Source organism: Squalius cephalus (genome assembly GCF_949319135.1).
Source record: "Squalius cephalus genome assembly, chromosome: 14".
NCBI classification, from domain to species: domain Eukaryota; kingdom Metazoa; phylum Chordata; class Actinopteri; order Cypriniformes; family Leuciscidae; genus Squalius; species Squalius cephalus.
This window is the reverse complement of record NC_137135.1, coordinates 305,334-328,380: the sequence shown is the minus strand read 5'-3', so window position 1 is coordinate 328,380 and position 23,047 is coordinate 305,334. Positions and strand designations below refer to the sequence as shown.

The window sequence follows — 23,047 nt, the reverse complement described above, 5'->3', positions numbered from 1 at the left end:
AAAAAATAATTGTTATGAAATGTTAAATCTGAATTGGGCATGTACGTTAAGTATTTTGCAAGTTTATTGCCTCTACTAGTGCACTACTAGTTTATTTTGATGAATGTTGGTTACTGGTGTACTGTAATTTCCTGTTTGTTCAAGCATACATCACAACTGTGTTTTATGAAAAAAAGGTTTATTACACTTACAGTTCAAAAAACAGCTCAATCTGATTTGAGCTCAAATTCAATTATCGGATTCATTTAATTGTAAAACAAACATTAAAAGTTGTTCTTTCTACATATTCTCTAGTATCTCAATTCTTAACTGTTCTTAAATTAAAATAAATGTGTGTACAGTTCATCTGCATGGTATGGGACGGGTCCAGATGAGCAGTTAACTCTTTTCTTTCATAAGAAGTGCACAGAACACAAAAACAGGCTTGTCACAGGGATGTATGTGTGTGTGTGTGTGTGTGTGTGTGTGTGTGTGTATGTGTGTGTGTGTATTACATCAAATTTCTTATCTCCTGTCTAATAAGTATAATGTACAGGTTTCTGCCTTCCTCAGCATCCTCTGGAGGAAGAAGATGAAGCTTCTCCATCAACAGGCAACAAAGTTCAAACACTGTCTCATCACATGGGTACGTCAACATGTGACACTCCTCCTGGCAGTTCTGAACATCCAAAGAATTGCACTGGAAAAGATAGTCGTCTGATCCATAAAGATGAGGAGCCATATATACATTATGGATGGACGCCCATGAGGTGCCGTAATGTTCTGTTGCAAAGTAAAAAGCTACTATTATGTTTAGATCCATGTCAGAAGCAGTTCGACTTCACGAGCGCAGGTCTTTACTAAAAAAAAATATTACGACTTTATTCTCGTAATGTTTCGACTTTAATCTCAAAATGATAGCATTTTTTTATTTTTTTATTTTACAGATTTTTTTTCGTGACTTTAATCTCGAAACGTTTCGACTTTAATCTCGAAATAACATTTTTTTTTTTTTTACGTTGCGGTTCAGGGCTTCCGTACTACTGTAAAGTAAAATTAAAAATATTATAATAATTTCCTACCTATCTCTTGCTGCCACTGAAAAAAAAAAAAAAAAAATCCCTACCAACCCATGACCTCAACTGACAACCAAGCGGAACCAAACTTTTTTTTTTTAGGCCCTATGAGTAATGAAGCTGCTTCAGACCAACCCATTTTAGATTTGCGTCGGAGAAGCCGAGATCCGCCCACAAAGTTACTTGTGTCTCGCGCTTGATACTTGCGTTTCAGATCGATAAAATAGGCCCAGAGAGTCAATATTATAAACACTGCAGATCATTCAATAGACACATCATCAAAAATGGAAAACACAGAATCCAAAGCATGGAGTTTCAGATGTTGCAATTACGTAAAAAAGTATAATAATCACAATTTACTGTAGTAAAGTGAATAAATTGCATACTGTATGCACTCCAAGGGTAGTATTGTACTGAATATTGCATAGTAGGCCTGTTAAATGTCTGTATATTTCAGCATGTGCATACTGTGAAAATAGTACAGTAACACAACTGCAAAAACTCTAAATGAAAAGCATGTTCCAGTCACTCAGAAGAGTTGAGCAACTGCAGAATCAGAGTCAGTGTGAGAGAGAGTCTGCCTCAGCATCATGTCGAGTCCGGCCGGAGGACTTTATCCACATCACAGGCAATGTCGTCTCTGCCGGCAAAGGGGAAACCCTGTAGAGTTCCAGATCCAGCCTTGACAACGCTGACCTGCTCTTCCTCATCCTCCTCTTCCTCCTCGTTTTCCAGCTATTATTATATTATTAGTATCAGCATTCAGTACAAAATCTTGAGTTAGTTTTGGCTCTCTGAACTGACTTGTATTATGTACAGTTGGTTTGGTCACATCATTAGAAATAAGTGTCAACAATTTTGAGTCGTTGGGTATAAACGATGACAACAGTGTTGTAGCTGTGTTTAACTTTTGCCACTTGTGTTTAGTGTTTTACAACATAAGTGCATCTGTAGCACCGGTATCACACCACTTACTGCGCCACTGGACCAGTTCTAGGTTCTAAGGGGTGGGGAGCAAAAATAATTACACCAGAGACTGTTGCTTTAAATACAAAAGGCCGGCAATTTACTGAATGCAAAACACACATAAAATATACAGAATGCAAAACAAAAAAAAATACCCTGCAGGTTCTTAATATTGAGATAAATATAATAAATGAAAAGGTATTTCACTCTCTTTTTGTTCTTTAGTTCACCTAAGTTATTTTAGTCGGCTAATCTAAGTTAGACCGGTCTTTTCCTAGGTTGCACCTATTTTAGAGTTTCTATTTTTCTTCCTGAGTTAACTCTTTTTCCTTTCTTTTACGGGTAAGAAAATACCTTCAATTTACACAGCCAAATCAAAGTGGACCACAAGCATTTCAAGTCACATTCAAACATATGAACTCAATATGAAAATAAAAGTATAGCACCTTAAACTCAAGTTCAAGTCCAAATGTGAGTTCAATTATTCAATTCAATCAAGAGTTTCAGTTCGATTCAGTCCAAAAATAATAGTTCAATCAGTTTCCAGTTCAGTTCAAAACCAGTTTCTGATACTCCTACCACTCTGGCAGCGAGTCACCATACGCAGGAGATTCCCGCACTGATGCGATGGAGAAGATGAGTTGAAAGTCTGGGTCTGGCTCGCCATCTTGAGTCCCGCACACTGCAGGCCAATCCTCGCTCCGACCGAGCCTCAAACCAAGCAAAAAACCTGTCCTGTGTAACAGCTCATAAGCACAATAAATCCATTTTTAACTCCTCAAATTACACAAATAAATGTTTCACAGTCTCTGAGTTGTAAAGTTACTGCTACGGTGCTTTTTCACCTCTAAAATGGCGGCGGAGCGGTCTCTTTTAACTCACAGCTCCGTTTCCCACAACTACCGCACACATCTTTCATTTACAAAGCATACATTCACTTTTATAACATTCACTGTTTTCATAAACCCAAAATATTAACTGGTAAACAGTTTATGGCGAAGCATTTCCTTGTAAACAGCTACGTTTTTAATGTTAGCTCTCCGCCAGAGAAAGAAAAAAAATACAACACGGCAAAATACAAGAAAACAACTCAAACTCACCAAAACCGGTGTGGCTTAGTTCTCATAAAATCCCCGTCAGTTCCCGACCAGGTAAGTTATGTTTTTCAACTGCAAAATCAACTTTTTCACTCTCTTCTCTGCTTATTAAACATAGCTCGTCCTCTCCGATCTATCCTCTGCTGCGGCGCCACTGAAGCACTGCGTCTGGCGTCACTAGTCCCTTAAAGGGGCAGTGACATGAACTTTCTGTCAGCATAGTTTTAATCTTACACATTAAATTGTTGTATTAGCATTTTTAACTCTGATGAATTAACTTACATTAAATGAATCACTTAACTTTTAAACTTATTTATGCAGCTTTTAAACTATTTATTCTTATTTATGTCATATTTTAATATGGGTTACACATCACAGTATGAAATGTGGTTTAGTGAATGAGAATGTGTTAAGTGTTTTGAGATTGCAGATGGTGTCTTAACTACCTGAACTTGTTTAAGGTTTTACAGAAAGAGGGATTTCTTGGTTTAGGTTCAGAGAATGGGATTTAGTGTTTTAGCGATTCAGAAAAACTGTAAGATGGGAATATGAATAGGACAGAGAGTAGAAAGACAAGAATTGTGGTGTTATGGACTTAACGTAAATCTACTAGAGTTAATAATTTCAGAAGTCAGAATAATTTCAAATATAACAATTTATTAATAGTCAGGTAAATGTATCATGCCAATTACATAATCAATTCAAAGATAATCAATACAATAACATCAAATGCTCAGAGAGAAAGAGTAAAAGACGCATACCTGACATTAGAAAAATAATAATAAAGCTGAGTGTGCGAGGATATTCATCATTACGGGCTGATCAAACTACAGAATCGCCCTGAGCCTTTATAAGCGTTTCTTTAGTTACTCAGACCAGGACAAAACATCCCCCCGATGAACCACTTGTACCAGTCGCACGGAGACATTTTATTTGATACCAAACATGACTGCTAATTCACTTGTATTGACATAGAACATTATAATTTTGATATAATCTTTCCAAGTGAAGTAAGTGAAGAGAAGGATGAGTAAAGGAGAGAAGTGAAGGAAGGACAGGAGGGTGTGGAGACCGATGGCAGTGTGTGTTGGTGTCGGCCATATCTCAGGAGATCCTGAGGTTCTGTTTGTCTTACAATGCCAATACTTCTGTATAATGTGCTGGAGCTTGAGGAGTATAGGCGGTGATGAACTAAACAGAAGAATTTATTTTAATATTTAGTTGTACTGTATACATTACAATATATTAGTTGTATTAGCAGAAACTATTAATTGTTCCCTTCTAAATGTTTTTAATGTGTCCTCTGCACAGTCCAGCCACCCATCTCTATAGCCTTTTCTTTACATTTCTCCAGATTTCACTTGTTCTAATCTTAAAGGAATTCTCTGTTGAATAAATGCGCTTAATTCTCTGCAGCTGACTCACTGGTAGACCTCTCTTCAGTGAACACTTGCACAAGGGACACATGGTAATGTCCACTAATATCTAGCAGTGGTTCTCAATCCTGTCTCTGGATCCCCCAACACACACATGTTGTCTGTCTCCTTAATGAAACACACCTCATTCAGGTCATCAGCTCATTAGTAGAGGCTCCACGACCTCAGATGAGTGTGTCAGAGACATTCAAAGTGTGCAGTGTTGGGAGCTCCAGGAACTGGTTTTGGGAAGCACTGATCTATTGGGTTATTTAGATTAGATTTCATAGCATATCGGTCTATAGGCCTTAATCATTATCAGCACCTCAGTGACTTTAGGAATTGACCCTTTTGGTAAAGAAAAGGAGATTGTAACAGGACAGACTAATGTATGTGTTAGCTCGCAATCCTACAAGTCTGTATGAGCAGCACTGGGCTCCTGGAGGAACTGGGGAAGTCTCATGCCAAAGAACTCTTGCTTTTTCTCAAAGTAGTAGTCGAAGCGAGCCATGGCATACCTTAGAAAGATTGAGAGAGGGAAAAATGTACATATAAATACAAGCTGTTTCTTAGAAGTAAAAACCTTTTGTGAACAACAAAAGTCAGAGAGAATTACTAATAATGTTACTAGCAACCTCACTACAGAGAAAGTTAAATCTTGACATTTCTGGTACTGCAATTTTGTTACTTTTAGCACAAAAGGAAAATTGAGTGTTTAATCTCTACTGGATGTTTTAAATGGGGTCACATCGAGAGGACCAAGAGCCAGTCAGGGTGGACCAGAGAAAACAAATAAATACTGGTTCTATAAGAGCAATTCAAGGTACTAAATATTTACCTCTAAATTATGCACCATTTATCATCGGTAATACCATCGTGGAAGCACTAGTTAGCTGTATAGCCCTATATTTATAAATATAGGGTACATCTGGGCTAAAGTAGCCTGACAAGCCAGACCCACATCAAGATGTTGGTTCTGGGAACACTCCATTGGCACGGCTCAATCCGAGCGGCGGGATAAACGCTTGTCTTTCAGATTCCCTCGGCACGCAATAGGACAGCGCTACGACCAACCAGAGCGTTTGCCCACCAGCGGAGCTAGTTGATAGGTTAAACTTTTGCCCTATCCGGTCGGAAAAACTATGAACACGTCTTCTTTTTTTAAGAATGACTTCAGTGCCGTTCTTTGTTCTTTTCTCAAAGAAAAGCTTAACTCCAAGTCCTCCAGAGTCACGGCCAAAGCCGATTCGAAAGCTCTTCTTTGTTTTCAAGCAGCAGGGAACCGTCATTATGCTAAACCCGCCCACCGACTCTACACACGATGTGATTGGCCTGACTAGAGTTGCTGCAAAATAAAATATGTTGCCGCTAGGGAGCGTCTAGATCTCTAGGCTAGGGCTAAAGGCGTCTTTGATTTTATTCTCTTCTGAACCACTAGATGCACAAGAACATGCCGTTCTGCACTAATTTGATCTAATATATGTTTTTAAACTTGTAGATTTAAATTAATGTTTATATTTTGAGACAAAGGTCTTAATGATTTTCAGTTTTGTTCAAAGTAATTAAAGCAACACCTTATCAATAACAGGAGAATATGTAAAAGTATGGTATTTGGGGCAAAAGGCACAATTATTAACATGATAATTAATAGCTGGCTGCAAGGCGGTTTTTAGGCATAGGAGAACTAGCCAATGAGCGCATGTCTGGCACTTTAGCAGGGGTGTGTGTAAACTGTGTCATAGCCACCCTGAAATATGGTTTCCGCCCCACTGGTTCCCCCAACACTATTGGGCTAGAGTACTGTCAATCTGATGATTCCTATATGCCATTGGATCATAGGGTGCTTCTCAATATCCCTCCTCGTCTCCTCGCTCCTCCGTCCTCCATCCTATGCCCCGGAAACCGATCGAGCTCAGCCATCTTGAAGGACATCTCAGTTCTCTAATTGCACCGCGAGGAGTCGAGGATCGAGGAGCTTACCGAGGAGTCTTGAGCGAGGAGTGAGGAGTCGAGGAGTCGAGGATCGAGGAGCTTACCGAGGAGTCATGAGCGAGGAGTGAGGAGTCGAGGAGTCGAGGATCGAGGAGCTTACCGAGGAGTGAGGAGTCGAGGAGTCGAGGATCGAGGAGCTTACCGAGGAGTCATGAGCGAGGAGTGAGGAGTCGAGGAGTCGAGGATCGAGGAGCTTACCGAGGAGTCATGAGCGAGGAGTGAGGAGTCGAGGAGTCGAGGATCGAGGAGCTTACCGAGGAGTCATGAGCGAGGAGTGAGGAGTCGAGGAGTCATGAGCAAGGAGTGAGGAGTCGAGGATCGAGGAGCTTACCGAGGAGTCATGAGCGAGGAGTGAGGAGTCGAGGAGTCGAGGATCGAGGAGCTTACCGAGGAGTCATGAGCGAGGAGTGAGGAGTCGAGGAGTCATGAGCGAGGAGTGAGGAGTCGAGGAGTCGAGGATCGAGGAGCTTACCGAGGAGTCTTGAGCGAGGAGTGAGGAGTCGAGGATCGAGGAGCTTACCGAGGAGTCATGAGTGAGGAGTCGAGGAGTCATGAGCGAGGAGTGAGGAGTCGAGGATCGAGGAGCTTACCGAGGAGTCTTGAGCGAGGAGTGAGGAGTCGAGGAGTCGAGGATCGAGGAGCTTACCCGAGGAGTCATGAGCGAGGAGTGAGGAGTCGAGGAGTCGAGGATCGAGGAGCTTACCGAGGAGTGAGGAGTCGAGGAGTCGAGGATCGAGGAGCTTACCGAGGAGTCATGAGCGAGGAGTGAGGAGTCGAGGAGTCGAGGATCGAGGAGCTTACCGAGGAGTCATGAGCGAGGAGTGAGGAGTCGAGGAGTCGAGGATCGAGGAGCTTACCGAGGAGTCATGAGCGAGGAGTGAGGAGTCGAGGAGTCATGAGCGAGGAGTGAGGAGTCGAGGATCGAGGAGCTTACCGAGGAGTCATGAGCGAGGAGTGAGGAGTCGAGGAGTCGAGGATCGAGGAGCTTACCGAGGAGTCATGAGCGAGGAGTCGAGGAGTCATGAGCGAGGAGTGAGGAGTCGAGGATCGAGGAGCTTACCGAGGAGTCTTGAGCGAGGAGTGAGGAGTCGAGGATCGAGGAGCTTACCGAGGAGTCATGAGCGAGGAGTGAGGAGTCGAGGAGTCATGAGCGAGGAGTGAGGAGTCGAGGATCGAGGAGCTTACCGAGGAGTCTTGAGCGAGGAGTGAGGAGTCGAGGAGTCGAGGATCGAGGAGCTTACCCGAGGAGTCATGAGCGAGGAGTGAGGAGTCGAGGAGTCGAGGATCGAGGAGCTTACCGAGGAGTCATGAGCGAGGAGTGAGGAGTCGAGGAGTCATGAGCGAGGAGTGAGGAGCTTACCGAGGAGTCTTGAGCGAGGAGTGAGGAGTCGAGGAGTCGAGGATCGAGGAGCTTACCGAGGAGTCATGAGCGAGGAGTCGAGGAGTCGAGGATCGAGGAGCTTACAGAGGAGTCATGAGCGAGGAGTGAGGAGTCGAGGATCAAGGAGCTTACCGAGGAGTCATGAGCGAGGAGTGAGGAGTCGAGGATCGAGGAGCTTACCGAGGAGTCATGAGCGAGGAGTGAGGAGTCGAGGAGTCATGAGCGAGGAGTGAGGAGTCGAGGATCGAGGAGCTTACCGAGGAGTCATGAGCGAGGAGTGAGGAGTCGAGGAGTCGAGGATCGAGGAGCTTACCGAGGAGTCATGAGCGAGGAGTCGAGGAGTCATGAGCGAGGAGTGAGGAGTCGAGGATCGAGGAGCTTACCGAGGAGTCTTGAGCGAGGAGTGAGGAGTCGAGGATCGAGGAGCTTACCGAGGAGTCATGAGCGAGGAGTGAGGAGTCGAGGAGTCATGAGCGAGGAGTGAGGAGTCGAGGATCGAGGAGCTTACCGAGGAGTCTTGAGCGAGGAGTGAGGAGTCGAGGAGTCGAGGATCGAGGAGCTTACCCGAGGAGTCATGAGCGAGGAGTGAGGAGTCGAGGAGTCGAGGATCGAGGAGCTTACCGAGGAGTCATGAGCGAGGAGTGAGGAGTCGAGGAGTCATGAGCGAGGAGTGAGGAGCTTACCGAGGAGTCTTGAGCGAGGAGTGAGGAGTCGAGGAGTCGAGGATCGAGGAGCTTACCGAGGAGTCATGAGCGAGGAGTCGAGGAGTCGAGGATCGAGGAGCTTACAGAGGAGTCATGAGCGAGGAGTGAGGAGTCGAGGATCAAGGAGCTTACCGAGGAGTCATGAGCGAGGAGTGAGGAGTCGAGGATCGAGGAGCTTACCGAGGAGTCATGAGCGAGGAGTGAGGAGTCGAGGAGTCGAGGATCGAGGAGCTTACCGAGGAGTCATGAGCGAGGAGTGAGGAGTCGAGGATCGAGGAGCTTACCGAGGAGTGAGGAGTCGAGGATCGAGGAGCTTACCGAGGAGTCATGAGCGAGGAGTGAGGAGTCGAGGATCGAGGAGCTTACCGAGGAGTCATGAGCGAGGAGTGAGGAGTCGAGGATCGAGGAGCTTACCCGAGGAGTCATGAGCGAGGAGTGAGGAGTCGAGGAGTCGAGGATCGAGGAGCTTACCGAGGAGTCATGAGCGAGGAGTGAGGAGTCGAGGAGTCATGAGCGAGGAGTGAGGAGCTTACCGAGGAGTCTTGAGCGAGGAGTGAGGAGTCGAGGATCGAGGAGCTTACCGAGGAGTCATAAGCGAGGAGTCGAGGATCGAGGAGCTTACAGAGGAGTCATGAGCGAGGAGTGAGGAGTCGAGGATCGAGGAGCTTACCGAGGAGTCATGAGCGAGGAGTGAGGAGTCGAGGATCGAGGAGCTTACCGAGGAGTCATGAGTGAGGAGTCGAGGAGTCGAGGATCGAGGAGCTTACCGAGGAGTCATGAGCGAGGAGTGAGGAGTCGAGGAGTCATGAGCGAGGAGTGAGGAGTCGAGGAGTCGAGGATCGAGGAGCTTACCGAGGAGTCTTGAGCGAGGAGTGAGGAGTCGAGGATCGAGGAGCTTACCGAGGAGTCATGAGCGAGGAGTCGAGGAGTCGAGGATCGAGGAGCTTACAGAGGAGTCATGAGCGAGGAGTGAGGAGTCGAGGAGTCGAGGATCGAGGAGCTTACCGAGGAGTCATGAGCGAGGAGTCGAGGAGTCGAGGATCGAGGAGCTTACAGAGGAGTCATGAGCGAGGAGTGAGGAGTCGAGGATCAAGGAGCTTACCGAGGAGTCATGAGCGAGGAGTGAGGAGTCGAGGATCGAGGAGCTTACCGAGGAGTCATGAGCGAGGAGTGAGGAGTCGAGGATCGAGGAGCTTACCGAGGAGTCATGAGCGAGGAGTGAGGAGTCGAGGATCGAGGAGCTTACCGAGGAGTGAGGAGTCGAGGATCGAGGAGCTTACCGAGGAGTCATGAGCGAGGAGTGAGGAGTCGAGGATCGAGGAGCTTACCGAGGAGTCATGAGCGAGGAGTGAGGAGTCGAGGATCGAGGAGCTTACCGAGGAGTCATGAGCGAGGAGTGAGGAGTCGAGGATCGAGGAGCTTACCGAGGAGTGAGGAGTCGAGGATCGAGGAGCTTACCGAGGAGTCATGAGCGAGGAGTGAGGAGTCGAGGATCGAGGAGCTTACCGAGGAGTCATGAGCGAGGAGTGAGGAGTCGAGGAGTCGAGGATCGAGGAGCTTACCCGAGGAGTCATGAGCGAGGAGTGAGGAGTCGAGGATCGAGGAGCTTACCGAGGAGTCATGAGCGAGGAGTGAGGAGTCGAGGAGTCATGAGCGAGGAGTGAGGAGTCGAGGATCGAGGAGCTTACCGAGGAGTCATGAGCGAGGAGTCGAGGAGTCGAGGATCGAGGAGCTTACCGAGGAGTCATGAGCGAGGAGTGAGGAGTCGAGGAGTCATGAGCGAGGAGTGAGGAGTCGAGGAGTCGAGGATCGAGGAGCTTACCGAGGAGTCTTGAGCGAGGAGTGAGGAGTCGAGGATCGAGGAGCTTACCGAGGAGTCATGAGCGAGGAGTGAGGAGTCGAGGAGTCATGAGCGAGGAGTGAGGAGTCGAGGATCGAGGAGCTTACCAAGGAGTCTTGAGCGAGGAGTGAGGAGTCGAGGAGTCGAGGATCGAGGAGCTTACCCGAGGAGTCATGAGCGAGGAGTGAGGAGTCGAGGATCGAGGAGCTTACCGAGGAGTCATGAGCGAGGAGTCGAGGAGTCATGAGCGAGGAGTGAGGAGCTTACCGAGGAGTCTTGAGCGAGGAGTGAGGAGTCGAGGATCGAGGAGCTTACCAAGGAGTCATGAGCGAGGAGTCGAGGAGTCGAGGATCGAGGAGCTTACAGAGGAGTCATGAGCGAGGAGTGAGGAGTCGAGGATCAAGGAGCTTACCGAGGAGTCATGAGCGAGGAGTGAGGAGTCGAGGATCGAGGAGCTTACCGAGGAGTCATGAGCGAGGAGTGAGGAGTCGAGGAGTCGAGGATCGAGGAGCTTACCGAGGAGTCATGAGCGAGGAGTGAGGAGTCGAGGATCGAGGAGCTTACCGAGGAGTGAGGAGTCGAGGATCGAGGAGCTTACCGAGGAGTCATGAGCGAGGAGTGAGGAGTCGAGGATCGAGGAGCTTACCGAGGAGTCATGAGCGAGGAGTGAGGAGTCGAGGATCGAGGAGCTTACCCGAGGAGTCATGAGCGAGGAGTGAGGAGTCGAGGAGTCGAGGATCGAGGAGCTTACCGAGGAGTCATGAGCGAGGAGTGAGGAGTCGAGGAGTCATGAGCGAGGAGTGAGGAGCTTACCGAGGAGTCTTGAGCGAGGAGTGAGGAGTCGAGGAGTCGAGGATCGAGGAGCTTACCGAGGAGTCATGAGCGAGGAGTCGAGGATCGAGGAGCTTACAGAGGAGTCATGAGCGAGGAGTGAGGAGTCGAGGATCGAGGAGCTTACCGAGGAGTCATGAGCGAGGAGTGAGGAGTCGAGGATCGAGGAGCTTACCGAGGAGTCATGAGCGAGGAGTGAGGAGTCGAGGAGTCGAGGATCGAGGAGCTTACCGAGGAGTCTTGAGCGAGGAGTGAGGAGTCGAGGATCGAGGAGTTGAGGATCGAGGAGCTTACCGAGGAGTCATGAGCGAGGAGTGAGGAGTCGAGGAGTCATGAGCGAGGAGTGAGGAGTCGAGGAAGTCGAGGATCGAGGAGCTTACCGAGGAGTCATGAGCGAGGAGTGAGGAGTCGAGGATCGAGGAGCTTACAGAGGAGTCATGAGCGAGGAGTGAGGAGTCGAGGATCGAGGAGCTTACCGAGGAGTGAGGAGTCGAGGATCGAGGAGCTTACCGAGGAGTCATGAGCGAGGAGTGAGGAGTCGAGGAGTCGAGGATCGAGGAGCTTACAGAGGAGTCATGAGCGAGGAGTGAGGAGTCGAGGATCGAGGAGCTTACCGAGGAGTGAGGAGTCGAGGATCGAGGAGCTTACCGAGGAGTCATGAGCGAGGAGTGAGGAGTCGAGGAGTCGAGGATCGAGGAGCTTACCGAGGAGTCATGAGCGAGGAGTGAGGAGTCGAGGAGTCGAGGATCGAGGAGCTTACCGAGGAGTCATGAGCGAGGAGTGAGGAGTCGAGGAGCTTACCGAGGAGTGAGGAGTCGAGGATCGAGGAGCTTACCGAGGAGTCATGAGCGAGGAGTGAGGAGTCGAGGAGTCGAGGATCGAGGAGCTTACCGAGGAGTCATGAGCGAGGAGTGAGGAGTCGAGGAGTCGAGGATCGAGGAGCTTACAGAGGAGTCATGAGCGAGGAGTGAGGAGTCGAGGATCGAGGAGCTTACCGAGGAGTCATGAGCGAGGAGTGAGGAGTCGAGGATCGAGGAGCTTACCGAGGAGTCATGAGCGAGGAGTGAGGAGTCGAGGAGTCATGAGCGAGGAGCTTACCGAGGAGTCATGAGCGAGGAGTGAGGAGTCGAGGAGTCGAGGATCGAGGAGCTTACCGAGGAGTCATGAGCGAGGAGTGAGGAGTCGAGGAGTCGAGGATCGAGGAGCTTACCGAGGAGTCATGAGCGAGGAGTGAGGAGTCGAGGAGCTTACCGAGGAGTGAGGAGTCGAGGATCGAGGAGCTTACCGAGGAGTCATGAGCGAGGAGTGAGGAGTCGAGGAGTCGAGGATCGAGGAGCTTACAGAGGAGTCATGAGCGAGGATACTCGGGTGTTTCCTATGCCAAAGCGCTTTATTGACTATAACGGGACGCACATATCAATTCTCCTCCCCCTTCAATCTTAAAAGTGGCATTTCCATTCTAATTATGCTTTTACACAAAAGTTTGACTCGGGTAGATTAACAGAAATATGGAGGTTATAAAATGACAAAATGATTTGAATTTGAATTGTGTACATTTGAATCATTGACAAGTGTAATCTAACAAAATGGAATATTATGTGTGGAAATGTAAATAATTCTGAATTTGTTTTCTTTAAATGAAAATTGAACATTTGAAATGTAATGAATTGAAATGTTTTTATTGCTGAATTTTATACGTATTTTCAAACAGCAATTTTTTTTGTTCTGAATTCTTAGACTGCAAAAATTCAATTTTTAAAAATACAGATTCAAGTTTTAAAGATGAAGAAGAAATTCGGAACTTCAAATTCAGTTTTGTAAAATTAAAACCGCGGAAAATTCAGATCTTACAGAAAGTAGGTCACAGGTCATCCACAGGGAAGAGTAAAATTTTGTTAAATTTCAAATGTTCAATATTAGTTTACAGAAATCAAATTCAGAATTATTTAAAATTCCACATAATATTCCATTTTGTTAGATTACACTTGTCAATGATTCAAATTCTCACAATTCAAATTCAAATCATTTGTCATATTATAAGCTCCATACAAAAAGAGCCTAGGTTCAATTTTGTTTAATTAAAAGTTACTCTTTAATACATATTATAAGCTAGCATGAGTAATAAAATGATTTCTCTCTGTCCAGATTTGACTGTAATAATAAGGCTAAAACGGACACTTCAAATTGACTTGTCAAATTAACAAAAAACAAAAACTCAAAATCTCAAGTTTGACAAAAGCAGTCAGTAATAATGTTAAATATTGGCTATATGCAAGTGCAAAACCCAATACAATTAAATTATTGTCTGAAAGCAATGTACACAGCCATGTTTATAGACTTATGTAGGGATATACAGCCATCTAGTGGTTACACATTGGCACTACAGATGATAAAAGGTTCATAATTTAGAGGTAAATATAAGTAGGCTACTGTAAAATCCCCTTATATGGCCAGAACTTATTTCTGTTTTTCTCTATTGAAAATTATTAGTGATATTTATTTAATCACTAATATTAATGATGATTATTAGTGATACAACATAGGAGTCATGCGCATGTGTTGGCACTGGGTGTACGTGTGCAGACATCATACCCTGCAAAAACACATTTCCAGGAGATGACACAATTGCCTTCATAATAATAATAATAATAATAATAATAATAAAATATTATTGGCCACTATTATATTCATTCGTGTAAGCCGGCTAACACAGGTTTGTTCATTAGCATTCGTGCGCAGAAAGTGAAAGTGATGTAGTTGAGTGTGACGAAGAAAGAGCCGAGTATCTCCACAAAATCTGAAGGCAAGTGGTCACAGAAGACGCATATGAGACGCATATGATAATATCAGGTGTAACGGTAATGCGTCTTGGCTGACACTTGTGATCGGATCACCGAAATCACATCTTTATATCAGGTGGAAACAGGCTCTCTTTCGCTCGCTCGATTGCTGGGATATTGTATATAAATTGAGGGCCTCTAGAAACCCCTGAGTCTGGGGGCCTGTGTAGACCTTCACGCGTCAATCAGGAACAAAGACTGCACTGAATCAGTCCTTATTCTTATATATACAGACCCTTTCCAAAAAATTAGAATATCATGGAAAAGTTTATTTATTTCGATAATTCCATTCAAAACGTTAAACTTCCATAGATTATAGATTCAGGGCCCACAACTTAAACGATTTCAAGTATTTAGTTGTTTATTTGTACATAATTTGGGCTTCCAGCTCATAAAACCCATGTAGAATATTACATGAAATCACACAGTAATTACACAGTGATACCATGGTCATTGAACCAGGTTTTGGTTCTTTTGGGAGTGTGGGCCGGTGCAAATCCTGCTGGAAAATGAAGGAAGCATCTCCATAAAGCTTGTCTGCTGAAGGAAGCATGAAGTGCTCTGGACATGTCCTGGTCGACGGCTGCGTTGACTCTGGATTTAATAAAGCACAGTGGACCAAAGTCCTCTTTTCTGATGAGAGCAAATCTCATTTGGAAACCAAGGTCCCAGAGTCTGGAGGAAGAATGGAGAGGCACACAATCCAAGATGCTTGAAGTCCAGTGTGAAGTTTCCACAGTCTGTGTTGGTTTGGGGAGCCATGTCATCGGCTGGTGTTGGTCCACTGTGCTGTCCACTCAACGCAGCCGTCTACCAGGACATGTTCAGAGCACTTCATGCTTCCTTCAGCAGACAAGCTTTATGGAGATGCTGACTTCATTTTCCATTTTCTAAATACTTGAAATCGTTTAAGCTGTGGGCCCTGAATCTATAATCTATGGAAGTTTAACGTTTTGAATGGAATTATGGAAATAAATAAACTTTTCCATCATATTCTAATTTTTTGGAAAGGGTCTGTATATATATATAATCTTATAAAGGGCTATATAGGCATCTAGTTGCTACAGAATGGTATTACTGGTATTCTTATTAACAAATATATACAAATATAATTTAGAAACACTTCAGAATTATATTTGTATATATTTATTAATAAGGATTACATTTTCAAAATATATTTGTATGTATTTGTTAATAAGGATTTCACCTAGAGCTTTGAAATGGCTAGGAACGGCCCTGTCTGACTTTTCCATTCGTTGACATGACATGGTTAGATTCAGATGGTAAATATATTTTATTTATTTATTTTTATTTATTTGATAGGGACAATGCACATTAATGAACATCTGCATCGAAACAACAAAAACAGACGTAAACATGCCGGATTATAGCCACAGGGCTAATTTACATCCGTAGTCCCTAGGCAAATTACAGAAATACAGAGATTATAACATACAAAATGACAAAAAAAAAACAAACATGAATATCATATATTAACCTTAGAGATAAATCCCCATATTTATACTGAAACCATCATATTTAAAAATAAGATATTAATCATATCATATAATAAAATACCATGTCATTTTACTACTGTAAATCTATATTAAATTATTATGGGATCTCCTTCAATGCTTTCAGAATATTTGCTTTTTAAAATAGTTTTGTTTCTGTATTTTTGTTTTTGTTTCGTTTTGTCTTTTTTTTCTCTGATGTGTAATTGTTCCCAACATTGTTTTTAATCATTATTTAGTGTTTCAGATGGACTTAAACTGACTTAATTATTTGATTGTCCCGATCACCTGAAGACATGCTTTCTATAGTCATTGAGAACAAGTGAAATAAACAGAAAATACTACAAACTTAGCTATTTTGAACAAGTATTAAATTAGACAATATTAAACCCATATTATTTTATTTGCAGTATTTGTATCAATACTGTGTCTGTGAGGTAAAAGACCTCGCCACCTCATACATTTATAAGATTTTGTAAACAAAATGATTTTTTTTTTTATGATTTATTGCTCCATCAATGTTCAATGCAAACAGTTTTTTTCTTCTGCAATCACACACTCTGGGAGGAGCGAAAAGCAAATGTTTTCTTAAGGTGTGCCTTTAGCCCTGCTGTATCCGATATAATCATAGCTGTTTATTCCCTAGTTGCTAATTTGGATATGTATATTTAGACTACTATATTTAAGGACTACTTTGTCAAATTTGAGATCGTTTTTGTTTGTTTGTTGTTTTTTTGTTAAGTTAGTTTGAAGTGTCAAACTATTATTGTTAGTCAAATCACACAAAGACACGGAGAAAGCATTTTGTTCCTCATACACTTGCTACATATAACCGCTTCTTCAGTCACACGGAAGTAATCAGAACGTTTACTATGGGCTATATTTTAAAATGTGTAATTAAGTGATTACATATCATTTACTTGTTTATTTAATTGTTTATTTAATTATCCATTTAATAATTTACTTGATTTGACAGGAAATGGCTCGTGAAATGTGAATCGTTGTCCATCAGTTTGCAAGCAATTGGTGATAAAGGAACATGCTTGTATCTGCCCCTATATCAGAACAAAACAATGGTCATAAACCCTCCATAATAAGCTTTCAAACACAAAGCCCAGATGCTCTTTCTATTCTCCCCCAGTTTCCGTGTGTTATTTTGTAAAGGAGTGTAATGTACCTCTTGAAGTCGAAGTCAATAGTGGAATGTTTTGCCTGCAGAAGAGCCCATAGACACCAGAACAAATGAGCCACCTGGAGACAAAGCGAAGTGGTCTTATATTAGATCATTTACAAACATAGCAACAACATATTATCCAGCTTCTGAAAATGACCCTGGACATGCACTTTCATCTTTAATTGTTTGTTAAGCACACAACTTTTAATATTTAATGTTCTGTTAACCTCAGTGCAATAATGAAATGACTTTAATTTCAGCACTGAATGATGAATGCTATATAAAATGTATTGATAATATTTTCTGAATATCAAATCTTTTAAACCCCAACTAAACAAGCCCAGGGCAACAGACAGAACCCAAACTCCATCAGGTGACAGTATTATTATATAGTGATATATTATTATATTATAGAGTGACCAGATATATATCAAGAGTAGTGTATATCAAGAATGAGAACAAAAAACAAAGAGAAGAACAGGCAAGTCAGGTGCCATCCAGTTTGTTCTGAACCGACAATCAATATAGATAAAACATATTTTCCCTCCAATTGTTTTTCACCACTGTTTGACATTTACGTTTTTCCAACCTCTTCCCGCCTCCCAAAAATACTCACCAAGGAGAACTTGCAGACCTGCACATAAAGTTCCAGAACCTCTTCCCTGGACACGGTTGAGTCCACAGCATTGCAGCTCTTGAAACTCTCCAGATACGCAGAGAGCCAATCAAACTGAAGCTCGCGACTCGGGTACAGGCTCGAGTCAACGTTATCGATACCTCAAAATACAATCCACAGACAAATGATCACTTAGTGTGTTAGACAGGAGTAGAATTCAGAACTTTTAAAGTTGGTTATAGATCAAATTTTTATTTTATCTTTATTGTTGTTATTATTATTATTATTAATATTTGTACCTGCAAATTCATTGAAATGGTTTCCAATATCATAAGCTTGGTAATTAAAATCAGCATATTCATAGTCAATGAATTTTACTGTGCCTACAGTCAGAAAAAAAAATACATAGTTTAGTTATTATGAGTCAATGGAAAACGTCTCGGGTTACGACTGTAACCCTTGTTCCCTTTCGAGGGAACTCGAACTGCGTCGATACGACACATTGGGGAACACCCCCCAGCGTAGCGGCTCTGAAGCTTGAATGAAACTAGGCCAATCGTGATTGCTGTTGCGTCATGACGTAACGTGTGACGGCATACACGGAAACTTACAAAGGAAACTTACAAAGGAAACTTACAAAGGGCACACACAAGCGTCAGCTTCTGTGATGAAGCAAGCACTCCCAGGCAGCGTCAATACGACACATTGGGGAACGAGTACCCACTATGCCACAACGAGCCCTGCCTGTCCCAGTGTGAAGCTGTGCACAGGCACACTTAGGACGAGAGCACTAGAGTGCCTGGCATAGAACGTATGTCCAGACTGTAAAATTGTATAAAAGTGGCCCATCCTGCTGCATCACACACTTCTTGGACCATAGGCCGTGCCACATTCGATGGTACTTTAGGCAGATAGCCCGGCCTGGGATGCAAGATAGCCCTAACGTCGCCTGAAGTAAACTCCAGGCACTGATGAGATAACGAGACACCTGAAGATCTCCTACTCTCAGAGAAGAGAAGAGAAGTAATGGCTAGCAAAAAGGCTACCTTGAGGGAAAGGTTATTGGCCTTAGTCGACTCCAGAGGATCGAAGGGGGCCTCAGCCAGCCCTTCGAGAACAATTGCCAGGTCCCAAGTGGGAACTCTGATTTGAGCCGCAGGGCTCATCCTCCAAGCCCCACGGAGGAAACGTACTACCAACTGATGTTTACCCAGAGGCCCATCACCCAGCGGAGCATGGGAAGCCGAAATGGCAGCCACGTACACCTCGAGTGTGGATAGAGTCTTGGAGGAACTCCAGCACTGAAGCCGTCGGGCAGTTAACAGGGTCCACCTCACGCTCTCTACACCATACAGTAAGTAATTCCATTTTAGGCCGTACAATTTCCTCATGGAGGGAGCTCTAGAGCCAAATATGGTCTCGAATTCTCCTGCTGAAATGCCGGCCTCTCTGTACTGAGCCCCCTCAGGGGCCAGATGCATAGTTTCCATAGCTCTGGCCGAGGGTGAAATATTGAGCCCTCTGCCTGCGTCAGGAGGTCCCTCTTAATGAGAATCTGCCATGGAGGGCCTTCTAGAAGTGATATGTCGGAGAACCACACTCGGGCCGGCCACAATGGGACTAATAGTAGTAGACTGACCCTGTCGCGACGGACCCTCTCTAGGACCCCCGGAGCAGAGCGATCAGGGGAAAAGCGTACAGACGCAGCCTCGGCCACGTCTGCACCATGGCATCCAACCCCAGCGGGGCTTGATGCGTGAGGGAGAACCACAGTGTGTTGTCTCTCGAGATGCAAATAGATCCACTTCCACTGGGCAGAACCTCTGACATATCGACAACTCCACCTTGGGGTGAAGTCTCCATTCCCCGGGCTTCAGCCCCTGCCTCGACAGGATGTCTGCTCCCTGATTTTGATCCCCTGGAATGTATGTTGCTCTGAGAGACAACAAGTCTCCCCTGGGACCACAGGAGGATCTGATGCACCAGTCTGCATAGAGGGCGTGACCTCAGACCCCCCTGGTGATTTATATAGGCCACCACAGACATATTGTCTGACCTCACAAGGACGTGTTGACCTATGAGGTCTGGCAGGAAACTCCTCAGAGCTCAGAACACCGCCAACATTTCCAGACAATTTATGTGCCAAGAGGAATGATGGGCCTGCCATAGACCTCTCGTAAATGCGGCCGTCCTTGACCGCGCCCCAGCCCGTGAGGGAGGCGTCTGTCGAAACGGCTTCCTGGCGACATGACTCTCCCAATACAGGACCTTGGGACAGAAACCAAGTTTTCTTCCACATAGATAGGGAACAAAGGCATCTGCACGTAACCCTGATCATGCGGAACGGGTTCCTCCCCTCAGGGAGAACCCCTTGGTTTTCAACCACCACTGCAGGGGCCTCATGTGCAGCAGGCCGAATGGAATGACGTTGGACGCTGCTGCCCTAACACTCTCTGAAAATGTTTTACAGTGATGGCTTGGCCTAGCTTTATCCTCATCACCGTGGCCAGGATGGACTCAATCTGTGCAGGAGACAATTGTGCCTGCATTATGACCGAGTCCCACACAACTCCCAGGAACGTGGTTCTCTGGGCTGGTGCCATCACTTTTTCATGTTGAGTCTCAACCACAGACTCTGGATGAGGGCAAGGACAACATCTCGATGCCGAACTGCCAGCTCTTGTGGCTGGGCCATAATAAGCCAGTCGTTGATGTAATTTAGCACCCTGATACCCTGAAGCCTCTGCAGAGCTAGAGCTGCATCCATGCATTTTGTAAATGTGTGAGGGGAGATAGCTAAGCCAAATAGAAGAACCTGATATTGGAACGCTTCGCCCCCGAAAGCAAACCTTAGGGAACTTCCTGTGAGATGGAAGGTTGGAAATGTGGAAATATTCGTACTTCAGATCTATTGTGACAAACTAATCCTCGGATTGAATTTGATTCACTATGGTTGGAATCGTGAGCATCTTGAACCCGAACCTCCTCAGAGACCGAATTAAGTGCCTCAGACCTAATATTGTACGCAATCCTCCCATCCTTCTTGGGAACTACCTGGGAACAACCTGTCTAGTGGAGGAACATGTTCTATGGCCTCCAGAGGTGGGACAAAGTCATTGTTATGCAAGTCACAAGTATGTCTCAAGTCTTTGCCCTCTAGTCCCGAGTCAAGTCGAGTCAAAGATGAGGCAAGTCCCGAGTCGAGTCAAAAGTCAAAGCCAACAAGTCTCAAGTCGAGTCCAAAGTCCTACCATTTTAGTTTCGAGTAATTTCAAGTCCTCTTACCACAGAAATAAAATGTATACAAATCATGTATGTCTGTAAGATTTGTATTTATTTAAACCTCTTTTTATACAATGACATTAATCAAATACAGTAAAAAACTGAAAATTTAATTTTCACAAAAAATTTCACATGAATTTATTTCTTCTGCTGAACAGAAAGGAAGATATTTAGAAGAATGTCAGTAACCAGGCAGTTTCTGGGTCCCACTGACTTGGTTTCATTGGTTGTGCAATTGTGATGCAATTATTAATAATTGTGATGTAATTTTTGCATCACAATAAGTGTATTGTGATTGTCAAAACATTTTAGTAACTAAACTGAATTTTATTAGGTTTAGTGACAACATGTTACAATGTTTACATGGTACAATATCTGGTAAGCTACGCTTTTTTATTATTTCAGTTCAATTCAATTATTGTGATTTGATTTAATATTGACTCATTTGGATAAATATTAGGTAGGCTACACAAGATAGGCATTCATTTTTCTCAAGAAAAAAACAACTCACCTAATGCTGTAAACATACAGAGAGCCCTATCAGCTGGCAGTATTATTTAAGGTTAAAAATAACACAAATTAAATATAATGCGTTTTTTTTTTTATTATAATAACAACTTTATTTAATGATATAAGTAAAAATATAATAAATATGTAATATAGTACACATATTTAGCAAAATACTCTCTATAGCTCTTTTTTTTATAGCCAACTAACGTGCTATAGCCTATTATGGTCATTAAATGGCTTTCCTGAGGTAAATGTTATGTGACATAATTGTTCTCCAACTGTTTTATTGACCCCTTTGATTGATGGGTCGATATTATGTATGAGGAATATACATTTCGGTAAGTTGTACTGTATCTTTCAACAGTGTTCATTCATGTTTAACGTTATTTACTATCAGCTAGAGATGATCGGTTCACGTGCCGCTAGGGATCTGTCGTGTCACATTTACAAGTGCCAAAACAGTATTTATTGTCTGAATTTCGTAATAAAATTGACAGAATCTGAGAACAGAGATTTTTTTATATCATAACTAACCTGCTCTGTCTAGTCTGTCGGTCTCCGTGTCCTCTTTGCTTCGCGATTTTTCTGTGCGTGAGAAAATGGATGTGTGGCGTGAGAGCGTGTGAAAAGTGTAAATTGCGTGTGTCTCACGGTGAATGCGAGAGAGTTGGCAGCTATGTAGCAGCTAGTAAGTTACGGTACATCCGATAAGGTGCTTAGCATTCGTTCAAATTCGTAGCATGCGTTGTTGCTTGTTGCGCTTCATTGGTTGTCTTGCAATGTGCCTGCTTAGATGCTGTCGAATCAAAACAACGTGGGACTACAGTGATTGGATGTCGTGCAGGCAGCGCACGTGCTCTCTGCATGCATACAGGTGGTGCACATTTTTTCACAGATGCAGATAAACTGAGAGCGGCGCGGCCGTGTGAACATTTTTTCCCCAGTTTTCATGGGAAGTAGCAAGTCTTCTCGAGTCAAAAGGCGCAAGTCCAAGTGAAGTCACGAGTCATTGATGTTAAAGTCCAAGTCGAGTTGCAAGTCTTTGTACATTTTGTCAAGTCGAGTTGCAAGTCTTTGTACATTTTGTCGAGTCGAGTCTGAAGTCATCAAATTCATGACTCGAGTCCAAGTCACATGACTCGAGTCCACACCTCTGATGGCCTCCTTTACCAACAGGGAGTTTACTTGTTCCAAATTCCCAACCCTGCTCTGGGTCGACTGCAGTCCAAACCACCCCATTGAATTTCGGTGGGTGGAAACCGAACTGCAGTCTGTACCCTTTTTGAATGGTGCGCAGGACCCACAGAGAAATATTCGTTAGATTTTTCTAAGCATCTAAATATTTTACCAAGAGAACCAGCCTCTCGAGGCTGATTTTGGGTATTGTTCGAGATTCATTCTCGACCTCCTGAAGCAGGGTTTAATAAAAAATGTTTCTCTGTGTGCGAATGCTGCCTGGGCGCAAGCCTGTGGGGCAGGCTCTAGAAGCGATGCTCTCTTTTTGTGCCTGTCTGTAGGCAGGGGAGCTGGTGGATGGCTGCGGCTGCCCACTGGGGGCAGACTTCTTAGATTTAGAGCGGCGAGGGAGATATTGTCTAAAGGCTGCAGACTGTTTTTTGCCTCCTGAAATCTGCCGACAATGGTATTTATGGCGTAGGAACAGGCCAGAAGGTGACGAAATCGGTGCATCAAGGAGGAAAGCCCTATCCTTCTCCTTCATGCCCGACAGATTTAACCATAAATGTCTCTCAGAGACCACCATAACGACCGATAGCGCGGGTCGTTTCCTTGGCGACCGACAGACAGACAGTTTCCTCCTTGATGCACCGA

At 44.4% G+C, this 23,047-nt stretch overlaps 1 protein-coding gene across 5 annotated transcripts in view; it reads right to left on the bottom strand.

Moving 5' to 3' along the window:
* Positions 1–1,001: 1,001 nt before the first annotated feature.
* LOC307171202 (ethanolamine kinase 1-like) overlaps positions 1,002–23,047 on the bottom strand; it is a 46,398-nt gene continuing 24,352 nt past the window's right edge. For 2 of the 5 annotated variants that reach the window (XM_079892688.1, XM_079892686.1), the window contains exons 5-8: positions 17,725–17,808; positions 17,426–17,586; positions 16,813–16,886; positions 1,002–5,051 (exon numbers count right to left, since the gene is read on the bottom strand). In XM_079892688.1, coding sequence (XP_079748814.1) covers positions 4,943–5,051; positions 16,813–16,886; positions 17,426–17,586; positions 17,725–17,808 — 428 coding nt within the window. In that variant the 3' untranslated portion in view covers positions 1,002–4,942. Of the gene's footprint in view, positions 5,052–15,834; positions 16,691–16,812; positions 16,887–17,425; positions 17,587–17,724; positions 17,809–23,047 lie in introns of those variants that run through there. The other 3 variants (XM_079892690.1, XM_079892689.1, XM_079892687.1) reach the window with 2 other exon arrangements.